A 21,866-nucleotide genomic window follows, 5' to 3' on the forward strand; every position below is an offset into this window, starting at 1 on the left:
AAATCCCACAAGGACTCAGAGGCAAAGAATATACAAATCAATTTTCACTGCAAAGTAAAGGAGCTGTTACAGTGGAGGATTACTGGACTGAATGTCAATATTATGACATAGTATGAGTGTGTTTCATGTTTGGTAATTGCAATCATTGTTGCTTTTGTTGTGGTCATCCATGTACAATGCTTGGTGTCAGTCTATTTATCTCTTATAAAAATAAAATACAGTGTGTGTGTGTGAAAAAAAAAAAAAAAGCCTAGTTCTTTTGCATATTATCAGATAATTATCATAATTGCTTATTATCAACTATTATCATAATTACCCATTGTGATGAGCAATTCATTTAACCTTCCTGAAATTCAAATTTCTTTCTCCCTAACATGAGAATGAGCCAGTCTATTTTACATGGTTGTAATAATGGTTTTTAAAAGTGAATGTATGTGAAGGTAAATTATAAAGAATTATATAAAGACACTAAAGAATTATTATTTGAAATCAACCTAAGAAGTGATATAACATTGTAAAATGTAATGATTTCCTGGAAGTGGATAGATATTTCTTCCTATATTTTTTCACTGATTTAAGAATGGAGCTCTGCAAACAGTAGGTAATAAATGTTTTTGATCTTAATGTTAGGCAGGGGAAGTGTTATTTTGTATTTATTTCTTATACAGTGTATTAAATATGGAAAAAACATGAACGTTGGACACAGATGTTGTCACTTATTATCAAATTTGTGTCGGTAGGCATGTCCTAAAACTTAGGTTCCTTTTCTCTTTATATTGGGAATAATAATATCTACCTTTCAGGGCTGCTGTGTAAAATTCAAGTGTAAAGCACCAAGCATAGTGGCTAGCACAGGTTGGCAGGAAATGTTGATTCCTTTCTTCCCTCCAAGAGTAAGATAATCTTGGGATAATAATTTTTAAATCTGAGTAATAATTATTTCTCCATAGCCAAAAAATCTTAACTGTCATTTTTATTTTGCTGATTTCTGTATCATTTTAACTTTTAAATGTCCATCCCTCTCCCCAATCCCCACCCTCCATGAATGCTTTGAAAAGCATGTTTGTTTTGTGTGCTTTTCAGAGAATTAAAAAAAGCCATTTTAACTTTTTTTTCTTTTACTTTAGGTTTACACCATGGATAGCACAGAGGAGAAGAATGACAGCACAAAGGAGAAGAATGACAATTACAAAGATGATCTTCTCCTAAGGGTGGGACTTAATGATAATAAAGCCGGAATGGAAGGATTAGATAAAGAGAAAATTAACAAAATTATAATGGAAGCCACAAAGGTATGTTTCTTTTTTCTTTCAATATCTTTAATTTAGTAACTTTTAAACTTTCTGTTTAAAAGAAAATTAGTGTTTTAAATATCCTTTTAATTATAATTTTTAATATTTTAATATATAAAATTATTAAGCTACAATGCATATAGAATAATTTCTCTTCTCTTGTGTTGCTTTTGCCATCCAGTTTTCTACTTCACATGCACATAGTATGCATGTTAAAGCAAAATAACATATATCTTCTTTTTCACCCTTTTTTTTCACCCCAATAGGAGAATAGTACAATTGTGGGTTTTTTGTTTTTATTTCAGTTAATATATCTTGGAAGTCTTTCTGTATAAGAAACTAGAGATCTTCATTCTTTTTTATGCCTGCATATGTGGATATACTATACTTTATTGAACTAGTCAGAATCTTTATGGATGGACATATAAGTCATTTCTAGTCTTTCATTTTTACAAACAATACTACAGTGAATAACCTTGTATTTCATAACTTTACATATGTGCAAATATAACTATAGGAGAGATTCCCAGAAGTGGAATTATTCCACCAAATACATATAGCATGAAAGGATATATGCATGTGCAGTTTTTAATTAATTGTGCAATTGCCCTCCATAGTAGTTGTATCAATTTACATTACCACTGCCAATATGTGAGAGTACATTTTACCATGCTGCAACCATACCAACATAGTGTGTTACTATACTTTTGGATTTGCCAGTCTATGGTAACATAGGGTTGCATTAATTTATATTTCTCTTATGAAAAGTGAGATTGTACATCTTTTTCATATGTTTAAAAGCCACTTATATATGTATTTTTTAACACTGTCTCTTCTTACCCTTTGCACAATTTTCCATTGGATTATTGTTTACCTTTTGACTTTGCTCATGGTAGTTTAGTCCTGTGCAATAGTTTTTCGTTTGCTTCTTTTTACGTACTTGAATTAGTTAACTACATATGACTTTCTCCAAGATCATAAAAGAGTTCTTTAATGGTTTTTTTCTATAATTTGGGGGGTTTCATTTATGTATTATGAAATATCCATGCAGAAAGGTGTAAAATTTAAGAGAATATCCTTATTCTTAGCAAATGCATGCTGATAACTGCACCAACTTACTCTCAAATGGTTTAGCCAAAAACAGAGAGTAGAGAGAGAAAGAGAGAATGTGTGTGTATGTGTGTGTGTGCACACACAAGCACACATAAGAGTTGGGAGAGAAACCGAATGTAGCAGGATATCAACAATTGGTCAATCTAGGTGAGGACATATAGGTGTTCATTGTACTATTCTTTCAACTCTTGAATATTTGGAAATTCTAAAATAAAGAGTTGAGGGAAAAATAATTTTTTAAGTATATAAAATGTAGATACAATTTTAAAAGTATCAAAGATAATTAAGAGATGAAATAAGGAAATATAACATATAGATTGGATCCTGGTTGGAACAAATACATTTGGAACATTTAGAGGAATTTGAATATGGGGAGGGTACTAGATAATATTAAGGAATTATTGTTAATTTTATTAGTTATGAAATGTTATTATGATTACATATTATTATGGAAAATGGCCTTATTTTTAAAGATGCATGCTAAAATACTCTATAGAATAGCTAAATGTCATTATATCTGTAATTTACTTTAAAACAGTTCACTTAAAAAAATCATTGAAGAAAATTAAGCAAAATGTTAACAGTTGTTAAATCTCAGTGATAGTTTTATATATTGTTTATTATAGCAATCTCTATATTTTTCTGTTTGAGACTTATTTGAAATTTTCATCATAACAATTTTTTAAAAGATGAAGAGTAAAACCTTTGATCCTAGTTTTCAAGTTAAGAAATAGAATATTTAAGTTATCTTAGATGTCCCTATCAGATCTTCCCTCTTTCTTCTCCGTGTCTCAGTACCATTTACTAAATAGTCCATCCTTTCCTATTGATCTGCAGTGCTTTCTACTGTTCTAATAGATTATTTGTCTGTTGTTGCACTATACAACATGATCTTAAATACAATACTTTAAAGTCCTGATATCTGTTGGAACAAGTTCTCTTTTTTGGCCTTTGTTCTTTTACAAGAGTATCTTAGGTATTCTTGAATCTTTGCTCTTCCATATAAATTTTGTATGGTATTGATATGTATCAATCATAGAATAGATACTTATGTATTTTATATATTAATATATTTGTATATTTTATATAATATATATTCCTCTAGTAGGGAGGAGGGGTGAGTTTATCTGAAATATCTTTCTTAAATTGAAATTTTCTAATTCTTGCCACTCCATAGCAATTTACTGTTTAAAAACTTTTATCAGAAAATTTTAAACATACCCAAAATTAGAATAGTAAAGTGAATCCCAGGTAATCATCACCCAGCATCAACAGTTATCAACATTTTTACAAATATTGTTTCATCTTTCTCACTTACCTCTCCCTACTGAATTTTGGAGGTGGAAAGAAGAGTATTTTAAAACAAATCCCAATAAATTGGACAAATTCCTACACATTCACAATTTTCCAAAACTGACTTAAGAAGATACAGAAAATCTAAATAGACCTATAAAAAGGAAAGAAATTAAATTAGTAATTAAAAATCCCCCCCCCCCCCGCAAAGAAAAAAAAGAGATCAGGTCAAGATGGCTTCACTGGTGAATTTTTTTTTTTTTTAATTTTATACAGCAGGTTCTTATTAGTCATCCATTTTATACACATCAGTGTATACCTGTCAATCCCAATCGCCTAATTCATCACACCACCACCACCACCACCCCGCCGCTTTCCCCGCTTGGTGTCCATATGTTTGTTCTCTACATCTGTGTCTCAATTTCTGCCCTGCAAACCAGTTCATCTGTACCATTTTTCTAGGTTCCACATATATGCGTTAATATACGATATTTGTTTTTCTCTTTCTGACTTACCTCACTCTGTACGACAGTCTCTAGATCCATCCACATCTCAACAAATGACCCAATTTCATTCCTTTCTATGGCTGAGTAATATTCCATTGTATATATGTACCACACCTTCTTTATCCATTCGTCTGTCGATGGGCATTTAGGTTGCTTCCATGACCTGGCTATTGTAAATAGTGCTGCAATGAACATTGGAGCGCATGTGTCTTTTTGAATTATGGTTTTCTCTGGGTATTCACTGGTGAATTTTATTTGACATTTAAAGGAGAAATAATACCAATACTCCACAAGTTCTTCCAAAAAATAAAGAAGGATGGAACACTTCCCAACTCTTTCTATGAGGCCTGTATCCCCTTGATACTAAAGTCAGACAAGCAGAAGATTATAGATCTTTATAAATGTAGAAGTCCTCAACAAAATATTAGCAAACTGGATCCAACAATATATTAAGATTATGTGGCATGACCAAATGGGATTTATCCTAAGAATGCAAGATTGGTTTAGCATCCAAAAATCAATTAATGTACTACACCATGTTAATGCAATTAAGGACAAAAAACACATGGTCATGTCAATAGATGCAGAAAAATCATACCTGACAAAATCCTATACCCATTCATGCTAAAAACTCTTAATAAACTTGAAATAGAAGGGAACTTCTGCAACCTAAAAAGGACATCTGTAAAAACCTATACACCCCAATAAAAATTAAAAAACAAAAAATCAAAAAAGAAACCCCTATAGTTGTCATTATACTTTATGGTGAAAGACTAAACACTTTTGCCCTAAAATCAGGAGCAAGGCAAGAATGTCCAATCTCACCTGTTCTTTTCAACCTAGTTCTGAACATTTTAGCCAGTGCTGTCAGGCAATTAAAAGAAATAAAAAGCATCAAGATTGGAAACGAAGAACTAAAACTATCTGTTCACAGATGACATGATCTAATATATAGAAAGTCTTAAGGAATTTCAGGAGTGCAACAATTGTACCCTGAAAATTACAAAAACTTGGTGAGGGAAGATAATGACCTAAAAAATGGAGACATATGGCTATTCAAGGATGAGAAGATTCCATACGGTTAAGAAGGCAATTCTCCCCAAATTGATCTGTAGATTCAGTGTACTTCCCTCATCAAAATTCCAGTGGCTTTTTTTTTCTGCAGAAATTGACAAACAGATTTTAAAATTTATATGGAAATAAGAAACACCTAAAATAGTCAAAACAATTGTAAAAAGGAACAAGCATGGGGGTCTGACTTTCCTATTTCAAAACTTACTATAAAGCTACAGTTATCAAGACAATGTGCTACTGCCATGAGGCTAGACATATAGAACAATGGAGCAGAATTAAGAGTCTAGAAATAAATGTTTATAGTTTATTGATATTTGTACCAAGGCAAAAGGATAGTCTGTTCAGCACATGATACTGGGACAACTGGATATCCACATGCAAAAAAGATGAACTTATTAGACCCTTAACTCACACCATACACTGAAAATTAACTCAAAATTGACTTAAATGTGAGACCTAAAGCAATAAACCTTTTAGAAGATAGGAGAAAATCTTTGAGATCTTTGGTTAGGCCAACATTTCTTGGATACAACACCGAAAGCACAGTCAGTAAAAGAAAAAGTTGACAGCTAGGGCCTCATCAAATTTCAAAATGTTTGTACTTCAGAAGATACCATTAAAAAATACAAAGATAAGCAACACACTAGGGTAAAATATTTGCAAAATAAGAAGACAACCCAATCAAAAAATGTGCAAAAGATATAAATAGACATTTCACTAAGGAAGATATAAGAATGGCTCATAAGCACATGAGAAGATGTTCAACATTAGTCATTAGAAAAGGGCAAATTAAAACCACAATGAGATGCCATTCATAGTATTATAGCCTAGAATGGCTGTAATAAAGAAGACAGACAGGACTTCCCTGGTGGCACAGTGGTTAAGAGTCCGCCTGCCAATGTAGGGAACACAGGTTCCATCCCTGGTCTGGGAAGATCCCACATGCCATGGAGCAACTAAGCCCGTGCGCCACAACTACTGAGCCTGCGCCCTAGAGCCCGTGAGCCACAACTACTGAGACCACATGCCGCAACTACTGAAGCCCGCACTCCGCAACAAGAGAAGCCACTGCAATGAGGAGCCTGCACACCGCAACAAAGAGTAGCTCCTGCTCGCTGCGACTAGAGAAAGCCCGCGCACAGCAACGAAGACCCAACGCAGCCAAAAATAAATAAATTTATTTATTTAAAAAAAAATAAGATAGACAGTAACAGATGTTGCAAGGATATAGAGAAATTGGTACCCTCATACATTGCTGGTAGGTTTGTAAAATGGTTCTGCCACTTTGGAAAACAGTCTGGCAGTTCCTCAGAAGGTTTAGCGTGGAGTTACCATATAACACAGAGATTCCGCTCCTAGGTACATATCCAAGGAAGATGAAAACATGTGTCCACACAAAATGTGTACACAATTGTTCATTGCAGCGTTTTTTGTAATAGCCAGAAAGTGAAAATAATTAAATGTCCATCAACCTTATAAATAGATAGTATGTTCAGTGATGGAATGACGGATGATTTTCTAAAAGTTATTTTCTACATTTTATTTAATGGCTAACATTAAATTTGTTAAAGTACTGTTTACCTAAAACAAATAGACTGCCAGTTATTTCTCCACTAAAAAAATGGGTTTATTCAAGATCAGCAGAAAATTGCAGTTCAAGGTCTGCAACCATGGCAAGCCAAATGCAAGTCCCCAGCAAAACTGGAGAGGAAAACTCTTTCCAATAAGGGAAAAGGAAGTTGGCAAGGGTATAGTAAACAGAGTCAATGACTTTTCATTGGCTGAGTTCTTGCCAGAAAAGAAGAGGAGTCCTCTTTGTCTTGCTTTCTACTATCATCAAAGGGCATGAGAGCTCCCCCTTCTGATCTCTGACTCTATTTAATTGAGGTTTCTGTTAGTTAATTTTTTACAATAATTTTTAAGTGAAAGTGAAGGAGATAACTGATAACCCAGCTGACTAAGGCCTTGGATATGCCCGGAGAATCCCACCTAGGACACATTGTTATTTTCTGAGTGCAGATCTGTACTCATCTCTAGAGTTTGTACTGTGCTACATACTGCCTCACAAGAATCCTATGATTTAGGTAACTATAAATTCATTTTACAGATAAGGAAACCTGAAACATAATAAGATTAATTTTAGGGTAACCCAGCTAGTGAGTAATGGAGGTAAGTTTTGAATTCAGTCATTTTGTTTCTAGAGTCTGTGCTCTTAGCCATCAGGTTCACAGTGATGCTTCCTTCAAACATTCTTCTTATACTTATTTTGTTTTCCTATGTAGGGGTCCAGATTTTATGGAAACGAGCTCAAGAAAGAAAAGCAAGTCAACCAACGAATTGAAAATATGATGCAACAAAAAGCTCAAATTACCAGCCAGCAGCTAAGGAAAGCACAATTACAGGTATTAATTCAATTGCTAAGTAAAGTGGAAGCTGGTAGAATAATAATTGATAGTTAAAATGCATCGTGGTCAAGTCATAACTGAAAACAAGGTGAAATGTAAATGTTCATTACATTGTAAAGCATAAAATTTAACAAATGTGCATACAACTTTGTTAAATACTGCTCTACCCTTTTACATAAAGACCCACACCTAGACATTGTCACCTGCATTATACAGAAGAGTAAATGGAGCCTTAGTTAGGTTAAGTGACTTGCCCAGCTTCATATGACAGGTAGTTGGCAGAGCTAGGATTTAATCCAAAGCTTTTGTTCTTTTTATTATGTATGTACATTGCAGCTAGAAAAGCCCACAAGATAAATGTGGCATGTTTTCTGCAAAACTAATTTTGCAAAAAAGATTCGGGGGAACATGTTAACTAATTAAATTTGAAAGTACTTTAAAACATAATTGTGTTACAGTAAAATGAAAAGTCATGTAAATGGTAGAGTGCCAAATGTATGTGAACTTTTAAGATAAACACAAGACTTCTAAAAATTTGGGGCCTCTGGCTTCTTCAGCATCTTTGGGGAGTAAATACTCAGTTTCCTGTGGTATTAAAAGTTATTTCAGTAGAAGAGTTTGAGAAGAGCCAAGTTGCAAGGCATCATGTGGTAGACTGAGAACTCAAAGCAGTAACATTGAAGTTCACTTTTAAAGACAGTTTTACCCTCTGGGACTTCCCTGGTGGCGCAGTGGTTAAGAAACTGCCTGCCAATGCAGGGTACGTGGGTTCGAGCCCTGGTCCGGGAAGATCCCACATGCTGCAGAGCAACAAAGCCCGTGTGCCACAACTACTGAGCCTGAGCTCTAGAGCTCGCGAGCCATAACTACTGAGCCCATGTGCCACAACTACTGAAGGCCATACACCTAGAGCCCGTGCTCTGCAACAAGAGAAGCCACCGCAGTGAGAAGCCCGCGCACCACAACAAAGAGTAGCCCCCACTCGCTGCAACTAGAGAAAGCCCACTCACAGCAACGAAGACCCAACACAGCCAAAAATTAATTAAAAAAAAAAAGTTTTACCCTCTATCAAAATCTGATTGTTTTACAAAGCACTTTAAGCTATAACATAACAATAAAATTATAATATTAATCTACTGTGCTACAAAATTCTTTTCATGATAGAGTTCGAAGATTATAAATTTTGTTTTCTTTATCAAACTACAGTGTGTCATTTTCTTTTTTGATATATGCTTTCCTAGAGCACAAGCTAGTTTTGGGGTTTTTAAAAAATTTTATTTATTTATTTTTGGCTGCATTGGGTCTTCGTTGTTGTGCGCTGGCCCCCTCTAGTTGCGGCGAGCAGGGGCCACTCCTTGTTGCGGTACGCGGGCTTCTCATTGCAGTGGCTTCTCTTGTTGCGGAGCACAGGCTCCAGGCGCGCGGGCTTCAGTAGTTGTGGCTCAGGGGCTCTAGAGCACAGGCTCAGTAGCTGTGGCACATGGGCTTAGTTGCTCCATGGCATGTGGTATCTTTCTGGACCAGGGCTCGAACCCGTGTCCCCTGCATTGGCAGGCGGATTCTTAACCACTGTGCCACCAGGGAAGCCCCAAGCTAGTTTTTTATCTTCTGTGCTATCATGACTAAAGATGATTTGTCAGTCAAATCATCAGTTTTAATGCTTCAAAGCAGTCCACTGTATGGAGGTGCATAATTTATTTACCTCATCCCACCTTGGTTCCAGTTTTTTGCTTTATGTACAACATTGGGATGATCATTTGTATTCATGTATCTTTGTACTCTCCTGTTCTGTTATTTTCACCAAAGATGGTACCATTTTACATTTTCAACATAAAAGTGCTGTTTTCCTCACATACTTGTTTAAAATTAGATTTTATCAATTTTATCAGTCTTTTAGTTTTTGCTGATACAGTGTCCAAAATATTATTTCATGGTTGTTTTAATTTGCCTTCCTTTGATTATGACAGAGAAAGAATGTCTTTTCACATGTGAATTAGCCATCAATATTTCCTTCTTGTGGGAATATCCTCCTTTATTCTGTTTGTTAGGATATAGGCTAAGTAGCTAGCACAAGAGACTCAAAAAAATAATGGTTCAAGTAAGTTTATTTCTTTCTCACATAATAGGTATGTAGTCCCAGCTGATCTGGTGGTTCTGATCACCATAGTAATTTAGAGACCCAGGTTCTACATTGTCTTGTTCCATCATCCCTTAGTGTTATCCTTACCTGGATTGACAGAAATGGATTACCTTCAATCCATATTCCAGCCTCTGGGAAGGAAGAAAGAACAAGGAAAATATCATGGAAGGAAAGTAATTTACTATTAAACAAGTGAAAAAGAATTTGCGCACGTTACTTTAGCTCACATTTAATTTTCACAGCCACACCTAAGTGCAAGAGAAGCTGTAAAATATATTCTCTAGCTGGGTGGCCATGTGTCAGCTAAAAATCTATTACTATGGAAGGAAGAGAGAGTAGATTTCAGGGTACAACTAGCAGTCTAAAGCAATACTCTTTGCCCACATTTCTAGAGGAGTTTGTATCTTTTTCTCCTCATTTATAGATCTTATCATACATGAAAAGTTTTTTTCTCTGCCACTTGTAAAGATTTTTCTAATATGTTGTTTGTCTTTTAATTTTGCAGGGATTTTTTCCCCTATACATTTTTAAATGTTTATGTAATCAAATCCAGCAGTGTTAAAATTTTTTTTCTTGGCTTTAGTATTGTGCATAGAAAGTTATTCCTCACAACCAAGCCTGTATGTTCTTTTGGTATTTTTATAGTTTTTTTATATTCAAATCTTTAGTCCATTTGGAATTTGTTTTGATGTAAAGTATGAAGTATATTTTTCTTAAATAATATTATATTTTCCCTAAATGGTATTATTTTTCCTAAATGGTGATCCGCTTGTCCCAACATCATTTATTTAATCATAAGTCCTTTCTCCACTGAATTGAAATGAGGCACTTCCATATACTAAATTTTCATTGTGCTTGGATTTGTTTCTGGACTCTCTCTCTCTCTTTTTTTTTTAAAATAAATTTATGTATTTATTTTTGGCTGTGTCGGGTCTTCGTTGCTGCGCGTGGTCTTTCTCTAGCTGTGGCGAGCGGGGGCTACTCTTAGTTGCAGTGCGTGGGCCTCTCATTGCGGTGGCTTCTCTTGTTGCGGAGCACAGGCTCTAGGCACGTGGGCTTCAGTAGCTGTGGCACGTGGGCTCAGTAGTTGTGGCTCGTGGGCTCTAGAGGGCAGGCTCAGTAGTTGTGGCGCACGGGCTTAGTTGCTCTGTGGCATGTGGCATTTTCCTGGACCAGGGCTGGAACCCATGTCCCCTGCATTGGCAGGCAGATTCTTAACCACTGCGCCACCAGGGAAGTCCCTGGACTCTCTTTTAATCAATTGAATCTTTCCCCATATCAGTACCATGCAGTTTTATTTATTGAATGATAAGAATATAGTTTAATATTCCCCCTCACTACTCTTTAGAAAAAAAATTTTTTTTCTCATGCATTGTTTCTTTCACATAAGTTTAAGCATTATTTCATCAAGTTAAAAAGAAATTCTATTCTCTCTGCAGTAACATTGTTTTTAAGTTGATATTAATCCTTAGGCAGTTTACTTTCTCTTTTTGGTAAGTTTTATTGATTTATAGTCTACAAATACCTTTAATAAAGTTTTAAAGATGTAATACATAGGAGTGGTACAATATAACAACTTCTTGCTGTTTATAATACTTTTAAAGCTCATATCCTTAAATATGCTAATAATCTGAGGAAACAGAAAATACCGTACATTGTGTAGCAGTACTTCAGGTTTTGCTACGGTTTTAGTTGATATTCCATGGGAGGCTCTGCGGCATCTTTTGCAAGGGAAATGGCAGGAAATGTGTTTTATGTTGATTGTAAAATTGTTTCGGTTTTTGAGCTTCCTTTAAAAGAAGTTGTATAAGTGGGAGGGTATTGAGGAAATCCTAAGGAGTCTAGAAGGTCTGAAAGAACAGAGAGGTTTTCATGGGAAATGTGTTTCTATTTTAGAGTCATGAAATTTCCAAGGAGTAGATTTTATTATGTGTGATAAGATAAGAAAGCTCTGTAGGCATAAACTCCCTTGATGTTTCTTGAGAACCTCCCTAAGTATTCCCCACCCCATCCCATCCTCATTAAATTTCTTAAAAGCACAATCATTTTTGTAGCTGTCAAAACATCTTATTATAACATGGGCTCTTGAATTGAATAGACAAACATCCATGTTATATTAAATGGTAACTACACAGCAAATCAATGCATTTTGAGCACTTTTTTTTTTTAACATTTTAAAAAAATATTTATTTATTTAGTTTTGGCTGTGTTGGGTCTTCGTTTCTGTGCGAGGGCTTTTTCTAGTTGTGGCAAGCGGGGGCCACTCTTCATCGCGGTGCGCGGGCCTCTCACTATCGCGGCCTCTCTTGTTGCGGAGCACAGGCTCCAGACGCGCAGGCTCAGTAGTTGTGGCTCACGGACCTAGTTGCTCCGCGGCATGTGGGATCTTCCCAGACCAGGGCTCGAACCCGTGTCCCCTGCATTGGCAGGCAGATTCTCAACCACTGCGCCACCAGGGAAGCCCATTTTGACCACTTTAACACTTGATTTGGAGAACCCAGATTTACTCAACAGTTTTTAGGGTAATATTAAGTCAAGAAAATGAAAAACAATATTTCTGAAGTAGTCTCCTAAATGTAATCCAAAAGGGGGATTTTTAAAACATAAATAAGACATAATATGGATATAAAATACACCACTAGAGCTTGATTTGAGCTTATTTCAGTGTTAAATACTTTAAAAATTCATTTTAGGGAAGTATCATAAAGTAATGGAAAGAGCACAGGCTTTAGAGTAACATGTTTTCCAGGTCTAATTCTAACATTTACCAGCTCTATGACTTAGGGCAAATTATGTAATCTTACTGAGCTTTAGTTTCATCTATAAAATGGGAATAATAATTATTCTCTCAATTAATTTGACCATTAGGTGAGTTAACATAAGAAGCATTTTTCATATTACATATAGTATACTCAGTAAATGTCATTTCTACTTTAAAAATTATAGTTAATATCACTAAGCCCTTACCATATTCCTAGATAAGTGCATCATATGGGTATCTCTTAATTATTTCAACCTTTTGAAATTGGTTTAGTCCCTCTTTACAGATAAAGAAAGTAAGGATAAGAGGGATTAACTTACCCACTATCATGTAACTAGTAAGTGGCAGGCTTGAGACCCAAACAAAAACCCACTGTGACACACACTGGCTCTGAACTGTAGCAAGAGGGACTAGGTACATATTAGAGACTCAGATCAGAACTTGGAAGTCATTTGGAAGGAAAAATGGAAGAAAGGAAAACATGAATGAGAATTTCAGTAGAAGAAACTGGAAAAAAGCAGTGGTGCTGTGCATTTGGTAGATGTAGAAGAAAAGAGTTCAGATAAGGGTGACTAATGAGAGACAGTAAAGCAAAGTGGAATGTGTGAGTCATTCAGTGGCGAGGTTTCCTTTTGGCACCTGTACACTTGTTTTAAGCACAGAAAAGACAATAGATTGCTGAGGAAACTGTCATAGCATTAATGTATGAGTCTAAGGAGAACTTTTTCCCATTTGGTTTGTTTTCTATTTATTATCTTCTTCCTTTTCAGCGTTTCTGGGTTAAGGTATTTCAGATGCTGCTCCCTTATTCTCAGTTGACTCAAATCTAAGGCACATTTTCTGGATTGATATAGAGTTGTTTTTAATCAACCCTTGTTTTTATTAGTCTCCATGAATTGTTTACATCTTTTTTTATGTCAGGATGCTATTCTCTAGTTTGAAATTGAAGTACTGGAAGAAATAGTTATTTTAAATCTGGATGATAAATTGCAGTCATGTTAAAAAGTTCCATTTATTAGGTGTGGTATCTCACTGCATGAGATCAGCCTTCTCCAAACTTTTTCTACAAATACTACTTTCTCTTTTTTAATCAGAAATATATATATATTATATATATGGAATAAATATATATAAAAGAATAAAATTTATACTGATATGTATAAATGGGTGTACAAGTCTCTCCTCCCTTTCTCTTTTATGAGGAAAGAATTTATGTTTGTTTGCTTGTTTACATAGTTACCATTATTTATTTTCATTGTGAGAACCTTTAAAATTTACATTCTAGTAACTTTCACATATCAGTACAGTATTGTTAGCTATAGTTATCGTACTGTACCTTAGACCCCAAATCTTACTCATCTTTTCTTTTTAACTGAAGTAGGTCAATTGACCTATAACACTATGTTAGTTTCAGGTGCACAATATAGTGATTAAATATTTCTGTATGTTACAAAATGATCACCAGGATCAGTCTATAGTTACCATCTGTCATCATACAAAGTTATTACAGTATTATTCACCATGCTGTATACTTCATCTTTGTGCCTCATTTATTTTGTAACTGGAAGTTTGTACCCTTTAATCTCCCTTTGAGGAAAACTTTTTAAAGCAGATAAGGTCTTTCTCCTGATGGAACTCACAACTTAGAGTCTAATATTACAGTAAGTGCCATAGTAAGAGCAGGAAAACAAGTAAGGGAACATTGAATTCTGTGGCACAGAGGACAGAGATCCAATTAAGTTACAGAGACACGTCTGAGCTGATCCTTGAAAGGTTGGTGACAGAACTAGGAAGGGCATTCTGCACAGAGGAACAGCCTGAAGAAGGCACAGAGCACCCCAGGTTATTCAGTGAGTTGCAGCCTAAACAGGAATGGATCCTCTAGAAAGTCTCACTGTGGCTACTGGAGACAAATATGAATCAGGGTAATTGTTTCTAAAAGAGGAGTTGCGGGACTTCCCTGGTGGTGCAGTGGTTAAGAATCTGCCTGCCAATGCAGGGGACATGGGTTCGAGCCCTGGTCCAGGAAGATCCCACATGCCGCAGAGCAACTAAGCCCGTGCGCCACAACTACTGAAGCCTGCACACCTAGAGACCGTGCTCCACAACAAGAGAAGCCACCACAATGAGAAGCCCGCGCACCGCGACAAAGAGTAGCCCCTGCTCACCACAACGAGAGAAAGCCCACACGCAGCAACAAAGACCCAACGCAGCCAGAAAGAAAGGAAGGAAGGAAGGAAGGAAGGAAGGAAGGAAGGAAGGAAGGAAGGAAGGAAGGAAGGAAGGAAGGAAGGAAGGAAGGAAGGAAGGAAGGAAGGAAGGAAGGAAGGAAGGAAGGAAGGAAGGAAGGAAGGAAGGAAGGAAGGAAGGAAGGAAGGAAGGAAAGAAAAAGAAAGAAAGAAAGAAAGAAAGAAAGAAAGAAAGAAGGAAAGGGAAAGAAGGGAGGGAGGGAGGGAGGAAGGAAAGAAGAAAGGGAGGAAGGGAGTTGCGGTTTCAACTTGTAGCCAGTAGGCCAGGCGTCACTATAATGTTAAGAAGGAAGACCTTGAAAAAAAAAATTCTGCAGAATGAAAGCAAGGTTGAAGTCCGAGGGGAAAAAGCTAAATTATGCCTCTGAAACTCTCCACCTTTTAGGAAACCTACTCTAGGGATCTCCACATGATGGAAATTGCTTTCATTCCAGAGCTCACCCCATTTGCTTATTTCTTTCTGGCTGCTTTTCCCTTAATTTTTTACTGCTTTGTTATGCAGTTCTCCAGTGATCCTTTTAGTAATAGATTGCATTTATTGAACTTGTACCATGTGCCAAGACACTCTTCCATGCTCTTTATGTACTCTGTTTCATTCAATAGCTTTCTTTTCTCTTCTCTTCATGATTTTACTTAATGCTCTTACTGACTTCCTTATATGTTACTAGATCAAAATGGTCACACAGCCACCCCCAGCTGCAGGGGAAGCTAGAAAACTGTGTATTTAGCTTTTTCAGCCTGTATAGTAGAGGCCACAAAAAAGGAACACTTGAGAATGGGTATGTCTGCTACATAAACCCTTTTCTTACTGCCCTACTTTGGTTATTTCTTTCATTTCTCTTTCTTCTTTCTTATCACTCCAACTCTTTTTCTGTAAAGAAACAAAATTTCCTTAAAGATTCTTCACTGTTATATTTGATATATTTATATATGTTGAAATTTCATGAAAGGATAAATTACAGATTAAATTTTCAATTTTGATTCAAATAGGCTAACAGTTATCAAATTTTAGCCTTATAAAAGCAATTCTGCAGAGGAAATGTTTACAGTATGCCTTAGGACAATCACTTGTACAGTAGTATTCAGCATAAACATCATATGCCAAAGAAGTATAATCTTTTATTGTACATTTCCTTTGTTAATATTTTAAGACGTTAATATTATGAGTCAGGTGGGAGCTGTTGTTTATTTTACCTAAACTGAAGCTTTTAGTTACAGTAAGTTGTTTTCCAAATTTATAAAGCAGTAGAATCATTTGATATATAAACAGTTGGAATGCTTTATTCATTTAGTAAATATTTATTAAGTACCTGTTATGTACTTGTGGGTATTGAAAAATGAAAGAGTTAGTAGGGAATGATGTTTGAGAACAGACTGCCTATGTTCATGAAAATAAAAGCCTTAATAAACAATAATCAAATATACATAGATAGGTGTGGGGATGGGTGGGTGAGTGTGTGGCGAGATGGATGGATGGACAGACAGAGACAAATTGACACCTACTAAAAGTAAGATTAGTGTTGGGAATTCCCTGGCAGTCCAGTGGTTAGCACTTGGTTCTTTCACTGCCATGGGGCCAGGTTCGATCCCTGGTTGGGGAACTAAGATCCCACAAGTCACTTGGCCAAAAAAAAAAAAAAAAGATTAATGTTATGATTAGTGGTATTTCAATATTGTGTTGTCTAAAGTATGTTAACTTTTTAAAAATTAAGGTCGACAGATTTGCAATGGAATTGGAACACAGCCGGGATCTGAACAATACCATAGTACACATTGACATGGATGCTTTCTATGCAGCTGTAGAAATGAGAGACAATCCAGAACTGAAGGATAAACCCATTGCTGTAGGATCAGTGAGTATGTTGGTAAGTAGATAAAGATCAAAGACAAATAGGAAGTTCATGACATATTCATATTCAAGTAATCCTTACTGGTTCACGAAGGGGAAAGACTATTGAGTTCTACCAGTTCTATCAGAGTATTTATATGTGTTCAATTACTGAATCTTTTCAACATCACTTGATGTACAAATTTTTATTTCCATTTGACAAATAAGAAAACAAACTCAGAGAGGTGTTTAATAATGTCCTCAAAGTTACAAACCTGGTAAATGGTAGAGTGGCATTGTATCTTTCTGTTGCAAATTATATTTTTCTTAAGTAACTGTTCTAGTTAAAGAGAATTGAAAAAGAAAAGGAAATGTTATTCTGAAGCAGAGGTTTGCAAACAATGGCCTACAGGCCAAATCCAGCCTGCTGCCTTATTTTGAAAATAAAATTTTATTGAACACAACATTGTAAATCAACTGTACTCCAATAAAAATTTTAAAAGTTTTATTGGAATACTGTCACACCCATTCATTTATTATTGTTTTATTAAAAGAGTAGAGTTTAGTAATTGCAACAGAGGCCATATGATCTGCAAAGCCTAAAGTATTTGAACCTTTACAGAAAAAGTTTGCCAACACCAGTTTTGGAGTAACATGTTTCATTAATGTAAGTACTGTAATTAAGTGGTTTTTTCCATGACTTGAAACCTTTGCATTTCTGTGACTATGTTGCTTTTCCTTATTGCCACCCTCACCACAGAAGGTAAAGGTGACCAGGATAGCTGTGTGTAGCTAAAAATGTGTTGGGAATTAGAAACAGCAACTGGAGTATATGGGTTTTGGTATTAAAAAAAATACAAAAGACATAAGGAAGCTTCTTTCCTGTTCTACTCCTTTCAGTGCCTTAGGTAACTATTAACCTGATTCCCGAGTTATTTTATTATAAAACTGTAATCTGTTTGTTCATTATCTCTGCTCCCACAAGTATGCAGGCAACTAACAATCCTGGTTCCAAAGTAGTGTTTGTAGGAAAGGATACTCTCCTCTCCTACAAATCATCAACTAATATTTGAAAAAAATATATTTAATTTTATTAAGAATATGTATCACCATATATTTATGTGAAATTATGTATATGAACCCCTTCAGTACTTAGTGGACACCCATTTATGCTCATGATTCTGTAATTTGAGCAGAGGACAATGGGGATGGTTCATCTCTACTCCACTTGGGGTTGGCTGGGCCTATTTAGCTGGGGCTGAAGGATCCAAAATGGCTTCACTAACGTGCTTCCAGCTATGAGCTTTCCACTCCACGTGGTGCATCATCATTTTGTAATCTAACACAAGATCTTACATAGTTGCTGGATCCCACAAAAGCAAAGGCAGAAGCTGCAGACTTTTTTTTTTTTAATTTATTTTTTATATAGCAGGTTCTTATTAGTTATCTATTTTATACATATTAGTGTATATATGTCAATCCCAATCTCCCAATTCATCCCACCACCCATCCCCACTTTCCCCCCTTTGTGTCCATACGTTTGTTCTCTACATCTCTGTCTCTATTTCTGCCTTGCAGACCGGTTCATCTGTACCATTTTTCTAGATTCCACATATATGCGTTAATATACGATATTTGTTTTTCTCTTTCTGACTTACTTCATTCTGTATGACAGTCTCTAGATCCATCCACGTCTCTACAAATGACCCAATTTCGTTCCTTTTTATGGCTGAGTAATATTCCATTGTATATATGTGCCACATCTTCTTTATCCATTTGTCTGTTGATGGGCATTTAGGTTGCTTCCATGACCTGGCTATTTTAAATAGTGCTGCAGTGAACATTGGGGTGTATGTATCTTTCTGAATTATGGTTTTTGCTGGGTTTTTATTATGTTTTTTTAGTTTTTTAAGTAACCTCCATACTGTTCTCCATAGTGGCTGTATCAGTTTACATTCCCACCAACAGTGCAAGAGGGTTCCCTTTTTTCCACACCCTCTCCAGCATTTGTTCTTTGTAGATTTTCTGATAATGCCCATTCTGACCGTGTGAGGTGCTACCTCATTGTAGTTTTGATTTGCATTTCTCTAATAATTAGTGATGTTGAGCAGCCTTTCATGTGCCTCTTGGCCATCTGTATGTCTTCTGTGGAGAAACGTCTCTGTAGGTCTTCTGACCATTTTTGGATTGGGTTGTTTGTTTTTTTAATATTGAGTTGCATGAGCTGGTTATATATTTTGGAGATTAATCCTTTCTCCGTTGATTTGTTTGCAAATATTTTCTCCCATTCTGAGGGTTGTCTTTTCATCTTGTTTATAGTTTCCTTTGCTGTGCAAAAGCTTTTAAGTTTCATTAGGTCCCATTTGTTTATTTTTGTTTTTATTTCCATTACTCTAGGAGGTGGGTCAAAAAAGATCTTGCTGTGATTTGTATCAAAGAGTGTTCTTCCTATGTTTTACTCTAAGACCTTTATAGTGTCCGGTCTTACATTTACATCTTTAATCCATTTTGAGTTTATTTTTGTGTATGATGTTAGGGGTGTTCTAATTTCATTCTTTTACATGTAGCTGTCCAGTTTTCCCAGCACCACTTACTGAAGAGGCTGTCTTTTCTCCATTGTATATCCTTGCCTCCTTTGTCATAGATCAGTTGACCATAGGTGCATGGATTTATCTCTGGGCTTTTTATCCTGTTCCATTGATCTGTATTTCTGTTTTTGTGCCAGTACCGTATTTTCTTGATTACTGTAGCTTTGTAGTACAGTCTGAAGTCAGGGAATCTGATTCCTCCAGCTCTGTTTTTTTCCCTCAAGATTGCTTTGGCTATTCGGGATCTTTTGTGTCTCCATACAAATTTTAAGATTTTTGTTCTAGTTCTGTAAAAAATGCCATTGGTAATTTGATAGGGATAGCATTGAATCTATAGGTTGCTTTGGGTAGTATAGTCATTTTCACAATATTGATTCTTCCAATCCACAGACATGCTATATCTCTCCATCTGTTTGTGTCATCTTTGATTTCTTTGATCAGTGACTTATAGTTTTCTGAGTACAGGTCTTTTACCTCCTTAGGTCGGTTTATTCCTAGGTATTTTATCCTTTTTGTTGCAATGGTGAATGGGATTGTTCCTTAATTTCTCTTTCTGATCTTTCATTGTTAGTGTATAGGAATGCAAAAGATTTCTGTGCATTAATTTTGTATCCTGCAACTTTACCAAATTCATTGATTAGCTCTAGTAGTTTTCTGGTGGCATCTTTAGGATTCTCTATGTATAGTATCATGGCATCTGCAAACAGTGACCTTTGTACTTCTTCTTTTACAATTTGTTTTCTTTCTTTCCTTCTTTTTCTTCTCTGATTGCCTTGGCTAAGACTTCAAAAACTATGTTGAATAAGAGGGGCGAGAGTGGACATCCTTGTCCTGTTCCTGATCTTAGAGGAAATGGTTTCAGTTTTTCACCACTGAGAATGATGTTTGCTGTGGTTTGTCGTATATGGCCTTTATTATGATGAGGTAGGTTCCGTCTATGCCCACTTTCTGGAGAGTTTTTATCCTAAATGGGTGTTGAATTTTGTCAAAAGCTTTTTCTGCATCTATTGAGATGATCATATGGTTTTTATTCTTCAATTTGTTAATATGGTGTTATCACATTGATTGATTTGCATATATTGAAGAATCCTTGCATCCCTGGGGTAAATCCCACTTGATCATAGTGTATGATCCTTTTAATGTGTTGTTGGATTCTGTTTCCTAGTATTTTGTTGAGGATTTTTGCATCTATATTCATCAGTGATATTGGCCTATAATTTTCCTTTTTTGTAGTATCTTTGTCTGGTTTTGGTATCAGGGTGATGGTGGCCTTGTAGAATGAGTTTGGGAGTGTTCCTTCCTCTGTACTTTTTTGAAAGAGTTTGAGAAAGATGGATGTAAGCTCTTCTCTGTGTTTGATAGAATTCACCTGTGAAGCCATCTGGTCCTGGACTTTTGTTTGTTGGAAGATTTTTCATCACAGTTTCAATTTCATTACTTGTGATTGGTCTGCTCACAGTTTCTGTTTCTTCCTGATTCAGTCTTGGAAGGTTATACCTTTCTAAGAATATGTCCATTTCTTCCAGCTTGTCCATTTTATTGGCATAGAGTTGCTTGTAGTAGTCTCTTATGATGCTTTGTATTTCTGCGGAGTCTGTTGTAACTTCTCCTCTTTCATTTCTAATTTTATTGATTTGAGTCCTCTCCCTCTTTTTCTTGATGAGTCTGGCTAATGGTTCATCAATTTTGTTTATCTTGTCAAAGAACCAGCTTTTACTTTTATTGATCTTTGCTATTGTTTTGTTTGTTTCTATTTCATTTATTTCTGCTCTGATCTTTAAGATTTCTTTCCTTCTTCTGACTTTGGGTTTTGTTTGTTCTTTATCTAGTTGCTTTAGGTGTAAGCTTAGGTTGTTTATTTGAGATTTTTCTTGTTTCTTGAGGTAGGATTGTATTACTATAAACTTCCCTCTTAGAACTGCTTTTGCTGCATCCACTAGGTTTTGGATTGTTGTGTTTTCGTTGTCATTTGTCTCTAGGTATTTTTTGATTTCCTCTTTGATTTCTTCAGTGATCTCTTGGTTATTTAGTAACGTATTGTTTAACTTCCATGTGTTTGTGTTTTTTACGTTTTCTTCCCTGTAATTGATTTCTAATCTCATAGTGTTGTGGTTGGAAAAGATGCTTGAAATGATTTCAGTTTTCTTAAATTTACCAAGGCTTGATTTGTGACCCAAGATGTGATCTATCCTGGAGAATGTTCTGCGTGCACTTGAGAAGAAAGTGTATTCTGCCACGTTCAGGTGGAATGTCCTATAAATATCAATTAAATCTATCTGGTCTATTGTGTCATTTAAAGCTTTTGTTTCCTTATTAATTTTCTGTCTGGATGATCTGTCCATTGGTATAAGTGAGGTGTTAAAGTCCCCCACTATTATTATGTTACTGTCAATTTTCTCTTTTATAGCTGTTAGCATTTGCCTTATGTATTGAAGTGCTTTTATGTTGGGTGCATATATATGTATAATTGTTATGTCTTCTTCTTGGATTGATCCCTTGATCATTATGTAGTGTCCTTCCTTGTCTCTTATAACGTTCTTTATTTAAAGCCTATTTTATCTGATAAGAGTATTGCTACTCCAGTTTTCATTTGATTTCCATTTGCATGGAATATCTT

General features: G+C 35.6%; 1 protein-coding gene across 2 annotated transcripts in view; it reads left to right on the forward strand.

Annotated features, from left to right (window-relative positions):
• The window catches only part of POLK (DNA polymerase kappa), a 79,397-nt gene that overhangs the window by 29,884 nt on the left and 27,647 nt on the right, over positions 1–21,866 (forward strand). For both annotated transcript variants that reach the window (XM_036845528.1, XM_036845529.1), the window contains exons 2-4: positions 1,128–1,292; positions 7,561–7,680; positions 16,546–16,698. In XM_036845528.1, the coding sequence (XP_036701423.1) occupies positions 1,137–1,292; positions 7,561–7,680; positions 16,546–16,698 (429 nt within the window). In that variant the 5' untranslated portion in view covers positions 1,128–1,136. The remainder of the gene's footprint in view (positions 1–1,127; positions 1,293–7,560; positions 7,681–16,545; positions 16,699–21,866) is intronic.

Source organism: Balaenoptera musculus, chromosome 3 (assembly GCF_009873245.2).
Source record: "Balaenoptera musculus isolate JJ_BM4_2016_0621 chromosome 3, mBalMus1.pri.v3, whole genome shotgun sequence".
Classification (NCBI taxonomy): domain Eukaryota; kingdom Metazoa; phylum Chordata; class Mammalia; order Artiodactyla; family Balaenopteridae; genus Balaenoptera; species Balaenoptera musculus.